Source organism: Mobula birostris, chromosome 2, assembly GCF_030028105.1.
Source record: "Mobula birostris isolate sMobBir1 chromosome 2, sMobBir1.hap1, whole genome shotgun sequence".
Classification (NCBI taxonomy): Eukaryota; Metazoa; Chordata; class Chondrichthyes; order Myliobatiformes; family Myliobatidae; genus Mobula; species Mobula birostris.
Window position 1 is genome coordinate 73,798,490 of NC_092371.1, and position 13,602 is coordinate 73,812,091.

General features: G+C 39.3%; 1 protein-coding gene across 2 annotated transcripts in view; it reads left to right on the forward strand.

Moving 5' to 3' along the window:
- The window catches only part of LOC140187551 (DNA topoisomerase 1-like), a 76,025-nt gene that overhangs the window by 26,174 nt on the left and 36,249 nt on the right, over positions 1-13,602 (forward strand). For both annotated transcript variants that reach the window (XM_072242956.1, XM_072242949.1), the window contains exons 4-7: positions 6,989-7,115; positions 8,082-8,146; positions 8,738-8,830; positions 10,072-10,141. In XM_072242956.1, the coding sequence (XP_072099057.1) occupies positions 6,989-7,115; positions 8,082-8,146; positions 8,738-8,830; positions 10,072-10,141 (355 nt within the window). The remainder of the gene's footprint in view (positions 1-6,988; positions 7,116-8,081; positions 8,147-8,737; positions 8,831-10,071; positions 10,142-13,602) is intronic.

Genomic DNA, 13,602 nt, shown 5'->3' on the forward strand with positions numbered 1-13,602 from the left:
TTTTCCCTTTCCTTCACTAGGACGGCACAGTAGCATAGTGGCTAGCATAGCGCATTACACCACTGTAGACCCGGGTTCATTTCCCATTGCTGCCTATTAGAGTTTGTGCATTCTCCCCATGACCATGTGGGTTTTCTCCGAGTGCTCCAGTTTCCTCCCATGGTCCAAAGATGTTGGTTGGTAGGTTAATTGGTCATTGTAATCTGCCCTGTGATTAGGCTACGGTTAAATCTGGGGTGCTGGGCAGTATGGCTCAAAGGCCTGGGAGTGCCTATTACACGCTATACCTCCAGTAAATAAATAAATGCCATCTCACTGGCTCTTCACTCAGTCCTGGAGCAACTGGACACAAAGATGCGTACATCAGGATACCACTACAGCTCAGCATTCAATACCATCATCCCCTCAGAACTAATCATTAAGTTCCAAGAGCTTGACCTCAATACCTCCTCGTGCAATTGCATTCTTTACTTCTCAACCCCGGTCCGTTCGGATTGGCAACATTTCCTCTGCAGTCTCCATCAACACAAGTGCACCACACGGTTATAAGCTTGGTCTCCTGCTCTACTTGCTTTGCAACTATGACTGTGTGGCTGAGCACAGCTCCAATGTCATATTCAGGTTTACTGGTGGCACCGCTGTCGTGGGCCAAATCAAAGGTGATGAATCAGCATATAGGAGGGAAATTACTGAGCGGTAGCATAACAACAACTTTCTACTCATTGTTAGCAAGACCAAGGAAGCTGATTATAGACTTCAGGGGAGGGAAATCAGAGGTGGAGGAGGTTAGCAACTTTGACTTTAGATAGACTACAGGTTGGTAGTTTGTCTTACGTTAGATATATTAAATGCACAATATAGCAATGTACACTCAGTGGCCTCTTTATTAGTTACCCTCCTGTACCTAATAAAGTGGTTACTGAGTGTATGTACTGAGTCTTCTGCCCTTACCCATCCACTTCAAGGTCCAAACAAGAGAAAATCTGCAGATGCTGGAAATCTGAGCAGCACGCACAGAATGCTGGAGGAACTCAGTAGGCCAGACAGCATCTATGGGAGAGAAAAGTACAGTTGACATTTCAAGCTGAAACTCCTCAGCAGGACTTAAAGGTCCAATGTGTTACACATTCAGATGTAGAGAGATTCAGAGATGCTTTTCTGCACACCATTTTTGTAATGCATGGCTATTTAAGTTACTGTTACCCTCCTGTCAGCTTGAATCCATCTGGCCATTCTCCTCTGACTTCTCTCATTAACAATGCATTTTTGTCCACAGAACTGCCGCTTACTGGATTTTTTTTCTGTTTTCAAACCATTTTCTGTAAACTGTGGAGACTTGTGTGTGAAGACCTCAGGAGGTCAGCAGTTTGTGAGATATTCAAGCCACCCCCATCTGGCACTAACGATCATTCCACTGTCAAAATCACTTAGATGACATTTCTTCCTTATACTGATATTTGGCCTGAACAACAACTAAACCTCTTAACCATGTCTGCGTGGTTTTATGCATTTTGCATGACTGACTGATTAGATGATTGTATTATGAGCAGATACACAGGTGTACCTAATAAAGTGGCCATTGTATATTGATTGTACTTGGTTTCTGAATTTTGATTTTAGTATAATTAATTTGTAGAAATTTGAATCCAATCTGCATATACTGTATATCTTATCAGTCGTTTAATATATGACAAGTTTTTCCTTCATTTATTAGCTTTTTTTATTAAAAAACTTCAGCTTTCTATAGCTTATATAATTTGCTTCTCTTTCAGTATCCTGAAGATTTCTGTTGTATCTAATTGGATGTGAAATAGAAATTCAAATATAAAAATATTAGAAATGCTTCTCAGATTAGACCGGAAGATGATCCATCTGAAATATTTACCTTACTTCTCTCTCTACATCTGTTGAGTATTTGTAAAGGTTTCTGTTCTTGTTTTGAGAATGTCGAGTATCTGCAGTAATTTTGCTATGCTGAAGGACTTATAAAGCAGAGCTGCTGTGAACTTCTCTATCATGTGCTTCCTGCAACCCTTCACCTCTCCCATACCTGCAGTGTTCACCTGTAGTTTCATGGAAATATGTTAAACCTGAGATAACTTGTAATGGTCTGTAAACGTGAAACTCCAAGTTCCTCTGTTCTTCCATGTTATAATTATTACGTTGTTAATGTGATACACTGTCTTGTATTTATTGATGCTCAGTTCCATCTGATATTTTTATTTGCAATTTAAGCCCTTTACCCATCCATTTCCCTACTATGGTTTTGCACTTTAGCTATCTACGTGATTTCATCCTTCTCCATTTAATTCCCCATTCAGTTTACTGCATTAGTTTTACTTTGAGATAAGGCACGGAATAGGCTCATCTGGCCCTTCAAGCAGTCCCCCGATTTTAATCCTAGCCCAATCACAGGACAATTTACAATGACTGGTTCACCTACCAACTGGAACATCTTTGGACTGTGGGAGGAAATCGGAGCACCTGGAGAAAACCCACACGGTCGTGGTGAGAACATACAAACTCCTCACAGGCGGCAGTGGGAATTGAATCCGGGTTGCCTTTTGGCCCAAGTTTCCTCAACCTATGTGGTCCCTACTGATTGCATTTCCTTATTCTTCATTTATGTGACCTGAAACAACTCGTGATTAATCAAGAAGTTTTCCTCCTTGAATTCCATTTTGATTATTTTCAACATTTGAATACTCCTTTTGGTTAAAATACTACTGCAACTAATATTGAACTCTCTGCTCTCTTATGGTAGTACTATAAGTAATTTTAATATAATTTCTGCAATCTGTATGAACCCATTCTCCAATCACTTCTTTATTTTTGAGAAATTTTATTTTATTCTATTGTGAGGACCCAGCTGGTGGTGTAGTGGCATCAGCATCGGACTCCAGGACGAAAGATTCCGAGTTCAAATCCAGCCAGCTCCCCTGCATGCTTTCCATCCGTGCTGGGTTACGAGCTGGTGATCTCTTTGGAAACTCACCCGGCAGAAGGCAATGGCAAACCACTGCTGTAACTTGCCTCGTACGCGGTTCCCCACTACGTCAGAGAGGCGTGGAGGGAAATTGTCTGCTAACCGGAGAAACTCCGGATGCAACGTACCTTGCCTTTTCTATTGCGAGAACCAATCTTGATTCAGTTCCTCAGAAGTTGAGTAAAATTACATTGTGGTGGGTCCCCTCATTGTACATCCTAACTGGGGATAACTAGTGTTGTTGGTAAATACTTGTTGCATCCATCCTTGATCTCCCTTCTGCACACAGTAGCATCCAGTTGTTTAATTTTTTTTGTGAGGCTGTATTATTTCTTCATCCATATCCAGATCAGTCAATTTAACAGCACTGATTTTTGTTAACTGGTTTTAAGTTTATGTTCTAATTGATAGGGTTATAAAAGTTATAGAACACTATAGTGCAAAAACAGGTGCTGTTTGGCCCGTCTAGTCCATGAGGAACTATTATGCTGCATAATAGTTTGGCACAGGCTAGATGGGATGAAGGGCTCATTTGGTATTCCTTTCATGATTTACTAATGTACTATTTTATTGGCATTTCTATCTTCAACAACGCTTTCAGCTTACGTTTATGGTTTGCTTCAAATGCTGTTTGTTTCCTTGATTTCTTTCAACTTCCCCTAGATTCTTGGATTTCTGCTTGGGTCTTGGTCATCTATAGAACTTCACAGCTTCCAAATTTTTTTTGCAGTTCAGCATTGAATTACAGGTCAACCGGTCTACCGGTGCCATGGACACAGTGGTAGTCGCTGTGTCCCATTGGCTGGCCTGATTTTCATATAAAAGCTTGCCCTGTACTCACCAACTGTGACCATTACATTGAAAGGTATTGTTCTGCCAGGCACATTTCCTTTTTTTGATTGCAGATTATCCTGCATTGCCTAGTTATAGTAACACAAAGTGATCCAATACTCAGCCTAAGTCAAAAACATCTTTGAATATCAAGTGATGTAAATGAAGTAGTACTGATTTCTTTTTGGACAGTAGGATTACATGATGTGAGTGGCAAAATACTTTAATAAAATCTGAATCATTTAACATGACTAGGTCAGTTATCATATGGGCATATGAAATATTTAGAGCAATTTTCAGAGCAGTGTACCTGAGGTTGTATAGAATGTACATGGGTGCCAAACTGGGAAGTTGAACTGGCAGAGGCGCCTGGTTTTGATCATTTGAATAGCTTTTACTGTCCTCATGTAGCAAACAATTTGCAGGAGTCGCACAATATTTTCAGTGGGTCGCGCAACATTTACTTTCCTGATGCCTTGCTTTTAAGGTTTCTGGATGTCAGTGTTTATCTTCCCCAGGATGTAGGTTTAATAGGCAGATAGCAATCTGAGGGTAGCACCGTGGACTCTGAGGTGATAGATAGTGTCAATGAGCCTCTGTTTTTGCAACTAGGTGGTGTGTTGGCAAAAAATTTGACCAAGCTGGCAGTGAGCAGTAGTCAGCCAGGGAGGCCAAAGTCTTAGCTGTCTTTGTGAAATGGGATGACAGTAGCCAGCCTGAGGCCTTTGTTTGAAATCTCAGGGCTCAAGCAGCATAGCGATCTGCCCTGTGCATTCACAGTTAGGCCTTTTCTGTAGAGATATTGCATTAGCTCCTTCCTGACTAATCTGACAAGGCTACTAAAACTAAATGCTGAAATATTTTATTTTCAGTTGAATTTCTGTGCAGGAAGTGTGTAAAATGAATGGAAATTATTGTTGGGTAATGTCCTTTAAGTTCAAGTTTCAAAATAAATTATTATTGTGCACTGTGTTTATAAAAGTGGATTCCCATGCTTTGATATACAATTTTAATAATCATTAAACTTTGAGGTAGATTAATTAAAATATAACCCCAACCTTCATGACGTTTTTTGTCTCTATTCTCCTGACTAAGAATTTTGAAATTAATTCCAAGTTGTGTGTCTAGTGTTTTTTTTCTTCTACTTCCCCATGAATTTGGTTGCATATCAGGAAATTAGGGTTTTTACACCTCTTATGTAAAGATCTGATGTGTTGCCCTTAGTAGCACTGACAAAGATTTGAGCCTAGATCCCTATCTTGTTACATGTTGGAAGGAAGTTGGGGGGGGGGGGTGGAAAGAAAACAAGACTTCTGATTGGAGAAATAGATGCCATTAAATGCAATTCCCAGAGTGAAGCACTTCAGATACTTTATATAATAGAGATGAGAAAAGGCCTAATTTCTTGGTTTTATATTTTGAGTTCATGTAGCTATGTTGCCAAGTCATTAGCCTTGAAAAAACAGGTTTTTAGTGAGTGAAGTTGCCTTAAAAGGATTTCTACATTTAAATTTAATGGGACATTTGGAAAGCTTTCTGATGTTTACTTTTCTAACCATACAGCTTCCCATTCCCTCACTCCAGTATTTTGCCCCCACCTGAACTGTTATTGAGAGTTTACCTCCAGGCTAAAATCCAGGCCTTTCAGTCTGTTTCCTGAAACTATTTATTCCTTTTAAGGGTAAATAAATAAGAGGGATGTTAACTCCTGAAATGTGAGTTCAGTTCTGTCCAGTTTTTTTTTTGCTTTCTTAGCTTAGTTCTTTTCCCCTCTGTCCCCAGCAGTTGAACAAGAGGGAAGACCGTAGCTTATTTTTGTCCACACCCTCCGTACCTGCATGAAAAAGCAACTATTTTGTGCCTTTGGCTAACTGAATTAATACTGAATTGACTAATTGACCTGAAAAGGTAATAGAACTCCTTTCTAAAGTTCTTTCTGTTGCTCTTTCAGGGAGCCCTAAAGTGCTTTGCAGGCAGTGAAGTACTTAACAAGTGCAGTAGCTAATTTGCATGTAGCCAGCTTTGGAGAAAGAGCAGTATGATTTCTTGGTAATCTTAACTAAAGAAAACATTTGCTGGAACACAAATAACTTTCATCTTCCTCTTCAATAGAGCCATTTTGGCATCCTTTGTAAAAGATCAAACAGTTTTTCCAATACACAGCATTCCCATCACCACATAGAACACCTGTGTATGTTTTTGACCCCAGAACCTTGAAACTCCGGCATTAGAACTACCAAACTGACCTAAAACTGAATTTATGCGTAAAATATCAAAATCTATTGTTAGGATTCCACGCATTTAATAACTGTTTCACAAAATACTTTGCAGATGCTGGAGTCAAAGCAACACTCACAACACGCTGGAGGAACTCAGCAGGTCAGACAGCATCCGTGGAAACGATCAGTCAACATTTCGGGCCGGAACCCTTCGTCAGGACCTTAGAGGGAAGGGGCAGAGGCCCTATAAAGAAGGTGGGGGGAGGGTGGGAAGGAGAAGGCTAGTAGGTTCCAGGTGAAAAACCAGTAAGGGAAAAGATAAAGGGGTGGGGGAGGGGAAGCAGGGAGGTGATAGGCAGGAAAGGTGAAGAAGGAATAGGGGAAAACACAATGGGTAGTAGAAGGAGGTGGAACCATGAGGGAGGTGATAGGCAACTGGGGGAGGGGGCAGACTGAAATAGGGAGAAGGAAGGAATTACTGGAAGTTGGAGAATTCAGTGTTCATACCCAGGGGCTGGAGCCTCCAACGTGTTGTGAGTGTTGTTAATAACTGTTTCAACTGTCCATTGTTTTCATTCACTGGAATAACTTTTTTTCAGTAAGGTAGGTATAAGTGAAGCTGAAAAATGGAAGAAAGCAGAAATGATACATTTTAGGTATCATGTAAATCATTAGTCTAAATCTTAATCTAATCTCACTCTCTGCTTGTTAGACATAATACATAGGAACAAAATTAGGTCATCAAGTCTGTTCCATTGTTCCATCATGATTTATTATTATCCATCTCAATCTCATTCTTCTGCCTTCTCTTTTGCGCCCTTACTATTCGAGAGCTCATCAACTTCCGTTTTAAATATATCTGGTACCTTCATCTCCACAGCCATTTGTGGCATTGAATTCCACGGATTCATCTCCCTCTGGCTAAAGACATTTCTCCTCATCTCTTTTTCAGTGAGCACAAAGATCCCTTGGAAAAAAAACACAAGGATAAAGAAAGGGAAAAGGACAGAGTAAAGCACAGAGATGGGAGCTCTGACAAACACAAACACAAGGACAAAGAGAAAAGAAAGGAAGAAAAGGTATTTGAGTTGAAGTTGTTTATCTGACCTCTGTCCTGGTGCCATTTGTATTAACCTTGGAAATACTTTCCTCCCCCCCCCCCCCCCCCGAGGTAATTTGGTATTAGTTGAGGTTAGAAATTGAATCGAAGCACATCCAGTCTCTTGCTTACCTATGTGCCCATCCTCTGTTTCTAATCTCATGGTCACACACACCTAGTTGCATGCATAATTTGTTTTCAGTATCTCACAAGGTTTGCTTGGTTCTGTTAATTAGTGTAGCCGGGGACTGACTTTAACTTGGTGTAGAGTGGCCAGATAGGAAAGCAGGGTCAACCTGTTCCAGTGAAAACTGCTGCGTGATTCCCTGATTTATTGCCTAAACAAAGAATCAGGTTTATTATCACCGGCATGTGACATGGAATGTGTTAACTTAGCAGCAGCAGTTCAATGCAATACATAATCTAACAGAGGGAGAGAGAAAAAAATAAATGAAATAAAGCATAATAAATAAACAAGTAAATCAATTATGCGTATTGAATAGATTTTAAAGAATGTGCAAAAAACAGAAATACTCTATATTTAAAAAGTGAGGTAGGGTCCAAAGCTTCAATGTCCTAAATGGTACAGTACAATAATTTTAGTTTTAGTCCTACGACTGAGGAAGTGGTAGTTAAAAATTCAGTGCTCTGATTGAGATTTCAAAAGGTCCTTTAGGTATTTACGAGAGACAGTTTTCTGAGATGCATTTTTGAGGTCAAGTATATTTCATATTTTAAAAAACATATGAGATTTCTGGTTCTGTGTTGAAGTTTGCACATACCCATTCCCACGAAGTAGAGAAGAGTTCTGTGGTTAGATATTTGAAGGAAGCATTATAGCATTGATGGATACACAGATGCCATTGTGCGGAAGTCAATTGTGGTTTATTTGGAATGGTCTGCAGACGAGACCTTGCATTGATAATGGATTTGTTTCTCTTAAAAGGACAAGATTCACACCTCAAGTAGCAGTTCTGGAGACAAAGTCAAGAAAGAGAATGGTTTCACAAGGTATACACTCTTCACCTTAATCGTACCTGTTTCACCAATGTGTTTTACCCATTGGCTTTTGAATGTCTGTTTATTATTCACTTACCTTTCTCTTCCAGGTGGGCGCATCTGTTTGAAATGTGAGAACTGGGTGGGAGGAAAGAGTAGCTGTAGCAGATATTGAACAGTTTTTGGAGTGGTCAGGAACAGTGGTCACATCAATTTTTTTATCTGCTTACCAAAATAAGAATATCTATCTGGCTGTAGAAGGAATCCACCCATTTGATTTTAAAAAGATTGTTCTGTAAGGATGTCTGGAATATAAATTTATAACCTTTCTAAGTATTCCTTGCTGGAAAAGTAATTGTGTTGGCAGTCACCTGAATTTTCAGTACTTGGACTTGTATTCACATGAGAAATTTGATTTAGAACATGATGTTTCTGGATTCCAATTGCGTCTTCCTGCATATGAATACCATAGTGTAGATAAGATGGCTATTCTGGCTTTCAAGGGCTTTGTTTATTTAAGACAGGCTGCCCTATAAAATAATTTGGTTATATAAGAGCTCAATTTCTCTTTTATTCATCTTTTTGTCTTCCTGCTCTCCTTAGCCCTCCTCGTATAAAGGAAGAGCCAGACGATGATTATGTTCCGTCCATTAAGGTGGAAAATAAGCCGATGAAGAGAGTCCATGAAGATGACGAGTAAGTTTCTTTATTGAGGCTCTACAATTCTGTTCAGTGTGTATAGGAACAATGAGGAAAAAGCAATTTCTTGGAAAAAAGGAAATTGGTTGCAAGAAAGGAATATTCGGGATGGAGATTGGAAGTACACTCATCACAAATGTCCTCAAACAGCAGTAGGAAATAATCAGCTTGTGTGTCTTTTAAAGACCTGTGATGTTTTACATTCAGCTGAAAGTGCAGGAAGAGCTATCGTTCAATGTCCTAGCCCCAAGATGCTGCATTAGCTCAAAACTGCAGTAATATTTGAATCCATATTTTACTAATTCTGAGGTGTGTTGCTATTTAAACTAAAGACTGGATCCCTAAATGAAATTATTTTCTCTGAGGGATGCTTTCCCTTATGTCTCAGTAAATTGTCTTGAAATGGGGGGGAAAAATCCCAAGGTATTGGGTGATCCTCTGCTAAAAAGCTGTTTCTATGAACTGAGTCAGCATCTCTTCTAAGGTTTTGTCCCACATGCATTTTGCTTCAATAGCCTGTTGTAGAACAGAGCTGCTTGTATTTATTTGCATATGAATCTTTGTAAACTTTTAGTCTGTTGCTGAGGATTATTTTTCATGGTTTTTATTTGTGCCCATCATAGAAGAGTGCATTCCTTCCTGACTTCTGCTAACAACGGATGCAGAAACAGTATCTGACCTGGTTGGATTGCTAACTGAGCATTTGACCTACCTGACTTCTCTAATCCCATGATTATTTTTTTAAGTCTCATTTTATAAAAAAATAAGTGGTCTTATTCAGTTGACTCTGAATTGTTCCTCATGATGGACTATCCCCACTTTTTAGGTCAGAAAGAGGGGAAAACCTAAGTCATCAAAACTTAAGAATTAAAGAAGCAAACAGCCTAAATATACTGGGCATGATGTAAGCATGAAAAAGTTTGTGCTTTTCATGCTGTACACATTATGACCATAAGGGATAAACCTCCCCAGACCAGTTTGGCATTGCTTCCATTCTTTAAAGTAATAACAGGCACTTGATTTGAATAAATTGCAGCAGTCTTGTGGTACAATGCAAAGTTTAAAAAGTAAATGAATTTTTTCCCCCCGTTTAAAAAGATACCATAAGGTATTAAGGAGTTTTGCTGCATGGTTGTTATCCTAAACTGAGTTGCTAAAACTGTAGTCAGGTGTGGCAAAAGGTGATGGTTAGCTTTATAAAATGTTTTGACTGTATTTGATGTTTCTTTCTACCTTAGTACTGATTTTAAACCCAAGAAGATCAAAACCGAAGATGCAAAGAAAGCCAAAAAGCGAAAACCTGAAATGGTGTGTAATGCTTTTGTTTTCTTCAGGATTCTGTCTTTTCTGTTGGAATATTTGAACCAAGGCTTAAGTGATTTGAAAAACTGTACCTTGTGACTTTTATTTGTGTGTGTGTGTATGTTTAAGTTCAATTGCTTCCTGTCTTGAATAAGACTTGTAAGGCGCTCCAGTGCAGAGTAGTTTATTACACTATCACTCATCGTCACACGAGTTTACAGACATAGGCACTGGATTTTTGTACTGTTTGTAATTGGAGAGGCAGAATCAAAAGCTACTTTAAATCTGGGAAATTTCAGAATCTGATGTGTTACTCCACTATTTACTTGGTTTGTTGAGGTTTTTAAAATGCTGATCTTGTAATGGAATTTGAGTAAACAGCAGGTACTCAGCATGGGCCATGGACAATTTGATGCAATAATATGGAGCTGAAGTCTGAATGATGCTCCAGTCCACAAGGTGGCACAACGAAAGGAATCTTTAATCTAGACCAGAGATGAATGAACTATGAAATATAATCAGAAATTGTGTAGAAAAGAATTACAATTGATTATACAAAAAAAAATTACCAATTTTTAAGTTTTGTTAAGAGGTGAAATTGGAGATCTGTCCATCTGTTCAATACTTCCTGCTTTCTCAATTCATTTTAATAGAGTAGGTGGTTTATTTTGGTTCCTTGGTTTTTTTTTCTGTAAGCTGCTTTGAATGTGCCCAATAGATCTGGCGCACAGCCTGCTGTTTGGCAGCTGCTTTTTGGGCTCGTCATTCAAGATATTGTAAGGGAGTTGCATTCGCTTACATCAGGAGTGGAGTCTGAACCTGTCTTTGCTTTGAATGTAGTTCCTATGAAAATGTCATAGTGTGGCTTTGAAAGCAAGCATAATGAAATGATGCAGCCAAAAGACATGATCCTCAGCCTTTAGTCAGTTTGACTCATTTACAGTAGGGTTCTGAGTCAGAAGCTGGCAGGTTCAATCTCCTTTGTGTACCCTGAATTAAATTGGAGCTGACAATGCTATGTGCTGTGTAGTTTTTTTCCCTGTATTGCACTGTTGGGTTTGGGTCTCTGGAGAGCTGAGAAGTTGATCTGGATGCTGCAATACAGTGACACCGTACAAAGTAGGAACATGGTTCAGATGTTTTGGCAAACATCTGGTTCCCTCCCCAAAAGTGTCCCTAAAATCAGAGCTTTGAATGTTCTTTCATTGCAGATTGTGGTACTGAATTGTTGGTGTGTCGATAATGGTGATGTAGAAAGGGACCTTTTAGCCCATCATCAATGTTAGCTGACTAACCCGCATTTTTCTTTAAATTTATTGAGATACAGTGTGGAATAGGCCCCCCCCCCCCCCCCCCCCCGGCCCTTCAAGTCATGCCGCCCAGCAGTCCCCCAGTTTAATCCCAGTCTAACCGCGGGACAATTTAAAATAACCAATTAATGTACCAACTGGTAAGTCTTTGGACTAAGAGGGAACTGGAGCACCTGGGTTGCTGGTATTGAAAAGTGTTGTGCTTAGCACTATGCTACTGTGCCACCCTTCAGATAGTCCTTTTCCCCTCCTCTTCCTCATAGCTCAGCAGTTTTCTTTGAGAAATAAATAGTTTTTTTTCAATTTTGGAAGTTATTTTGAATCTGCTTCCATCACCCTTTAGGTCCTTTTCAGAATGCAGTCGTGCTACATAGTTTACTTTCTCACCTTGCATCTGCAAGCAGTTTATGAACATGAGAGTCTGCAGATGCTGGAAATCCAGAGTAACACACACAAGAGAACCTGTTTGAGATGCTAAAGTGTTGGGATGGACAGTAATTTTTGATGGACTCTAGATCATGGTCCCTTTGGGGGCTTTGCCATTACTTGCATAGCAGGTGGGGGAGAGTTGATGCTTTTGCTGGAGCAAGCGGGGGGGGGGGGGGCTTTGGGGTTTTAACATTTCCTGTCATTCATTCTTCAGGGCTTTTTGTACCTGTTTTGTAATTGTCTGCAAAGCGTAAGAATTTCAGGTTGTATTCTGTATACATACTCTGATATTAAATTGAACCATTGAAAATGCTGGACGAACTCAGCAGGTCAGGCAGCATCTATGGAACAGAATGAAGAGTCGTCATTTCGGGCTGAGAAGCTTCAACAGGACTCATGAAGGTCTTGGGAGTTCCTCCAGCATTTTGTGTATGTTACTGTGCAAGCTATTTAGTTCCATTTGCTGCATCAGACCCCATCAAATCTCCCTTTCATTGGTCGGCCTTCAACCTAAAGCATTATTCTCTCTCCAATTGCTACTTTTAGCTATTAGAGTATTTCTCTAGAATAGCTAACATTCTCTGTTCTGATACCATTCTAGTAAATCTCACCTGTCCCTTACTTAATGATGTAATTCATTGTAGTTGAGCTTAGGTGAACCAATAATTTAAAGATTTCATACTGCTCTCTTTTGTACTCTTTTAAATACAAAGAAGTGGGACCTTTTGTGCTTCCTATACCCCTTCACAATCTGTCCTCCTATCCTGAATGAGTTGTGAGAAAGCCTATTCTTTATCATAATTGCCCATCCTCTTCACTCCACCATCTTGCAGCATTCCATTACCCCTTGAAAAATCATATTCTGTAATTTGTATTCTTCCTACCTACTTCAAACTTCATTTTAGGTTTGACTTGCCATTTTGTCAGTCTATTCTGAAATCTTAATACACTCCACGTTGTGGTTGCGTGACATCTGAAAATTAGCTCCTGAGTCATGAATATAAATCAGGATAATTAGTTCTTCCAATACTGTGCTCAGATCTCACTCATGAGAAAAGTAGTTGCTCACTACGTTGTGCTTCCTGTCACTGCAAGTTTTAGAGTTGCTGTCCCTTTAATCTCATGGACTTTGTTTTGTCACCAACTTTAGTTAGTGATAGCACGCACTTTCCTCAATTACTTTCTTAAAATAATCCTTTAGTAAATTTATTATCCGGTATTCTTACAACCATTCTCCACAACTGCTTTAAACTGGTTAGCTATTACCATGTTTATCCTTCTCTTTTTGTTTCCCACTTTTCCCCTGAAGTCACTTGTTATATCTAAGGATTACAAAATGTGTTTACTAGCTCTGCTCATCCTTGCATTTTTTACTGTCTATCCCATCTGTACTTCTGGTGCATTCTTTTAAATACCTCTTTCTTGTATTTTTCTGTCAGTTTTTCTACAGACTGTTTTATATATTGGCAAGACCTATTGAAAGTGGTTGCCACATACTCAGTCGCTCAGCCTTTACTACATCTTTACTATCTAAATGTTCAAGACTTTTAAATTTCAATGTGTTATCTACTAATTTTGTTTTAGTTTGTCGCTTGCCAAGATAACTGGTTTGGAAAACAATCATGCTTGTTTCCTTTCTTGCTGCAATGGTTTATCTTTGCTTGGTCATGTTTTAGAAATGCTGGCTGATGATTAGTCTGCACTTGTTCTTGTGTTTTTCTAACCTAC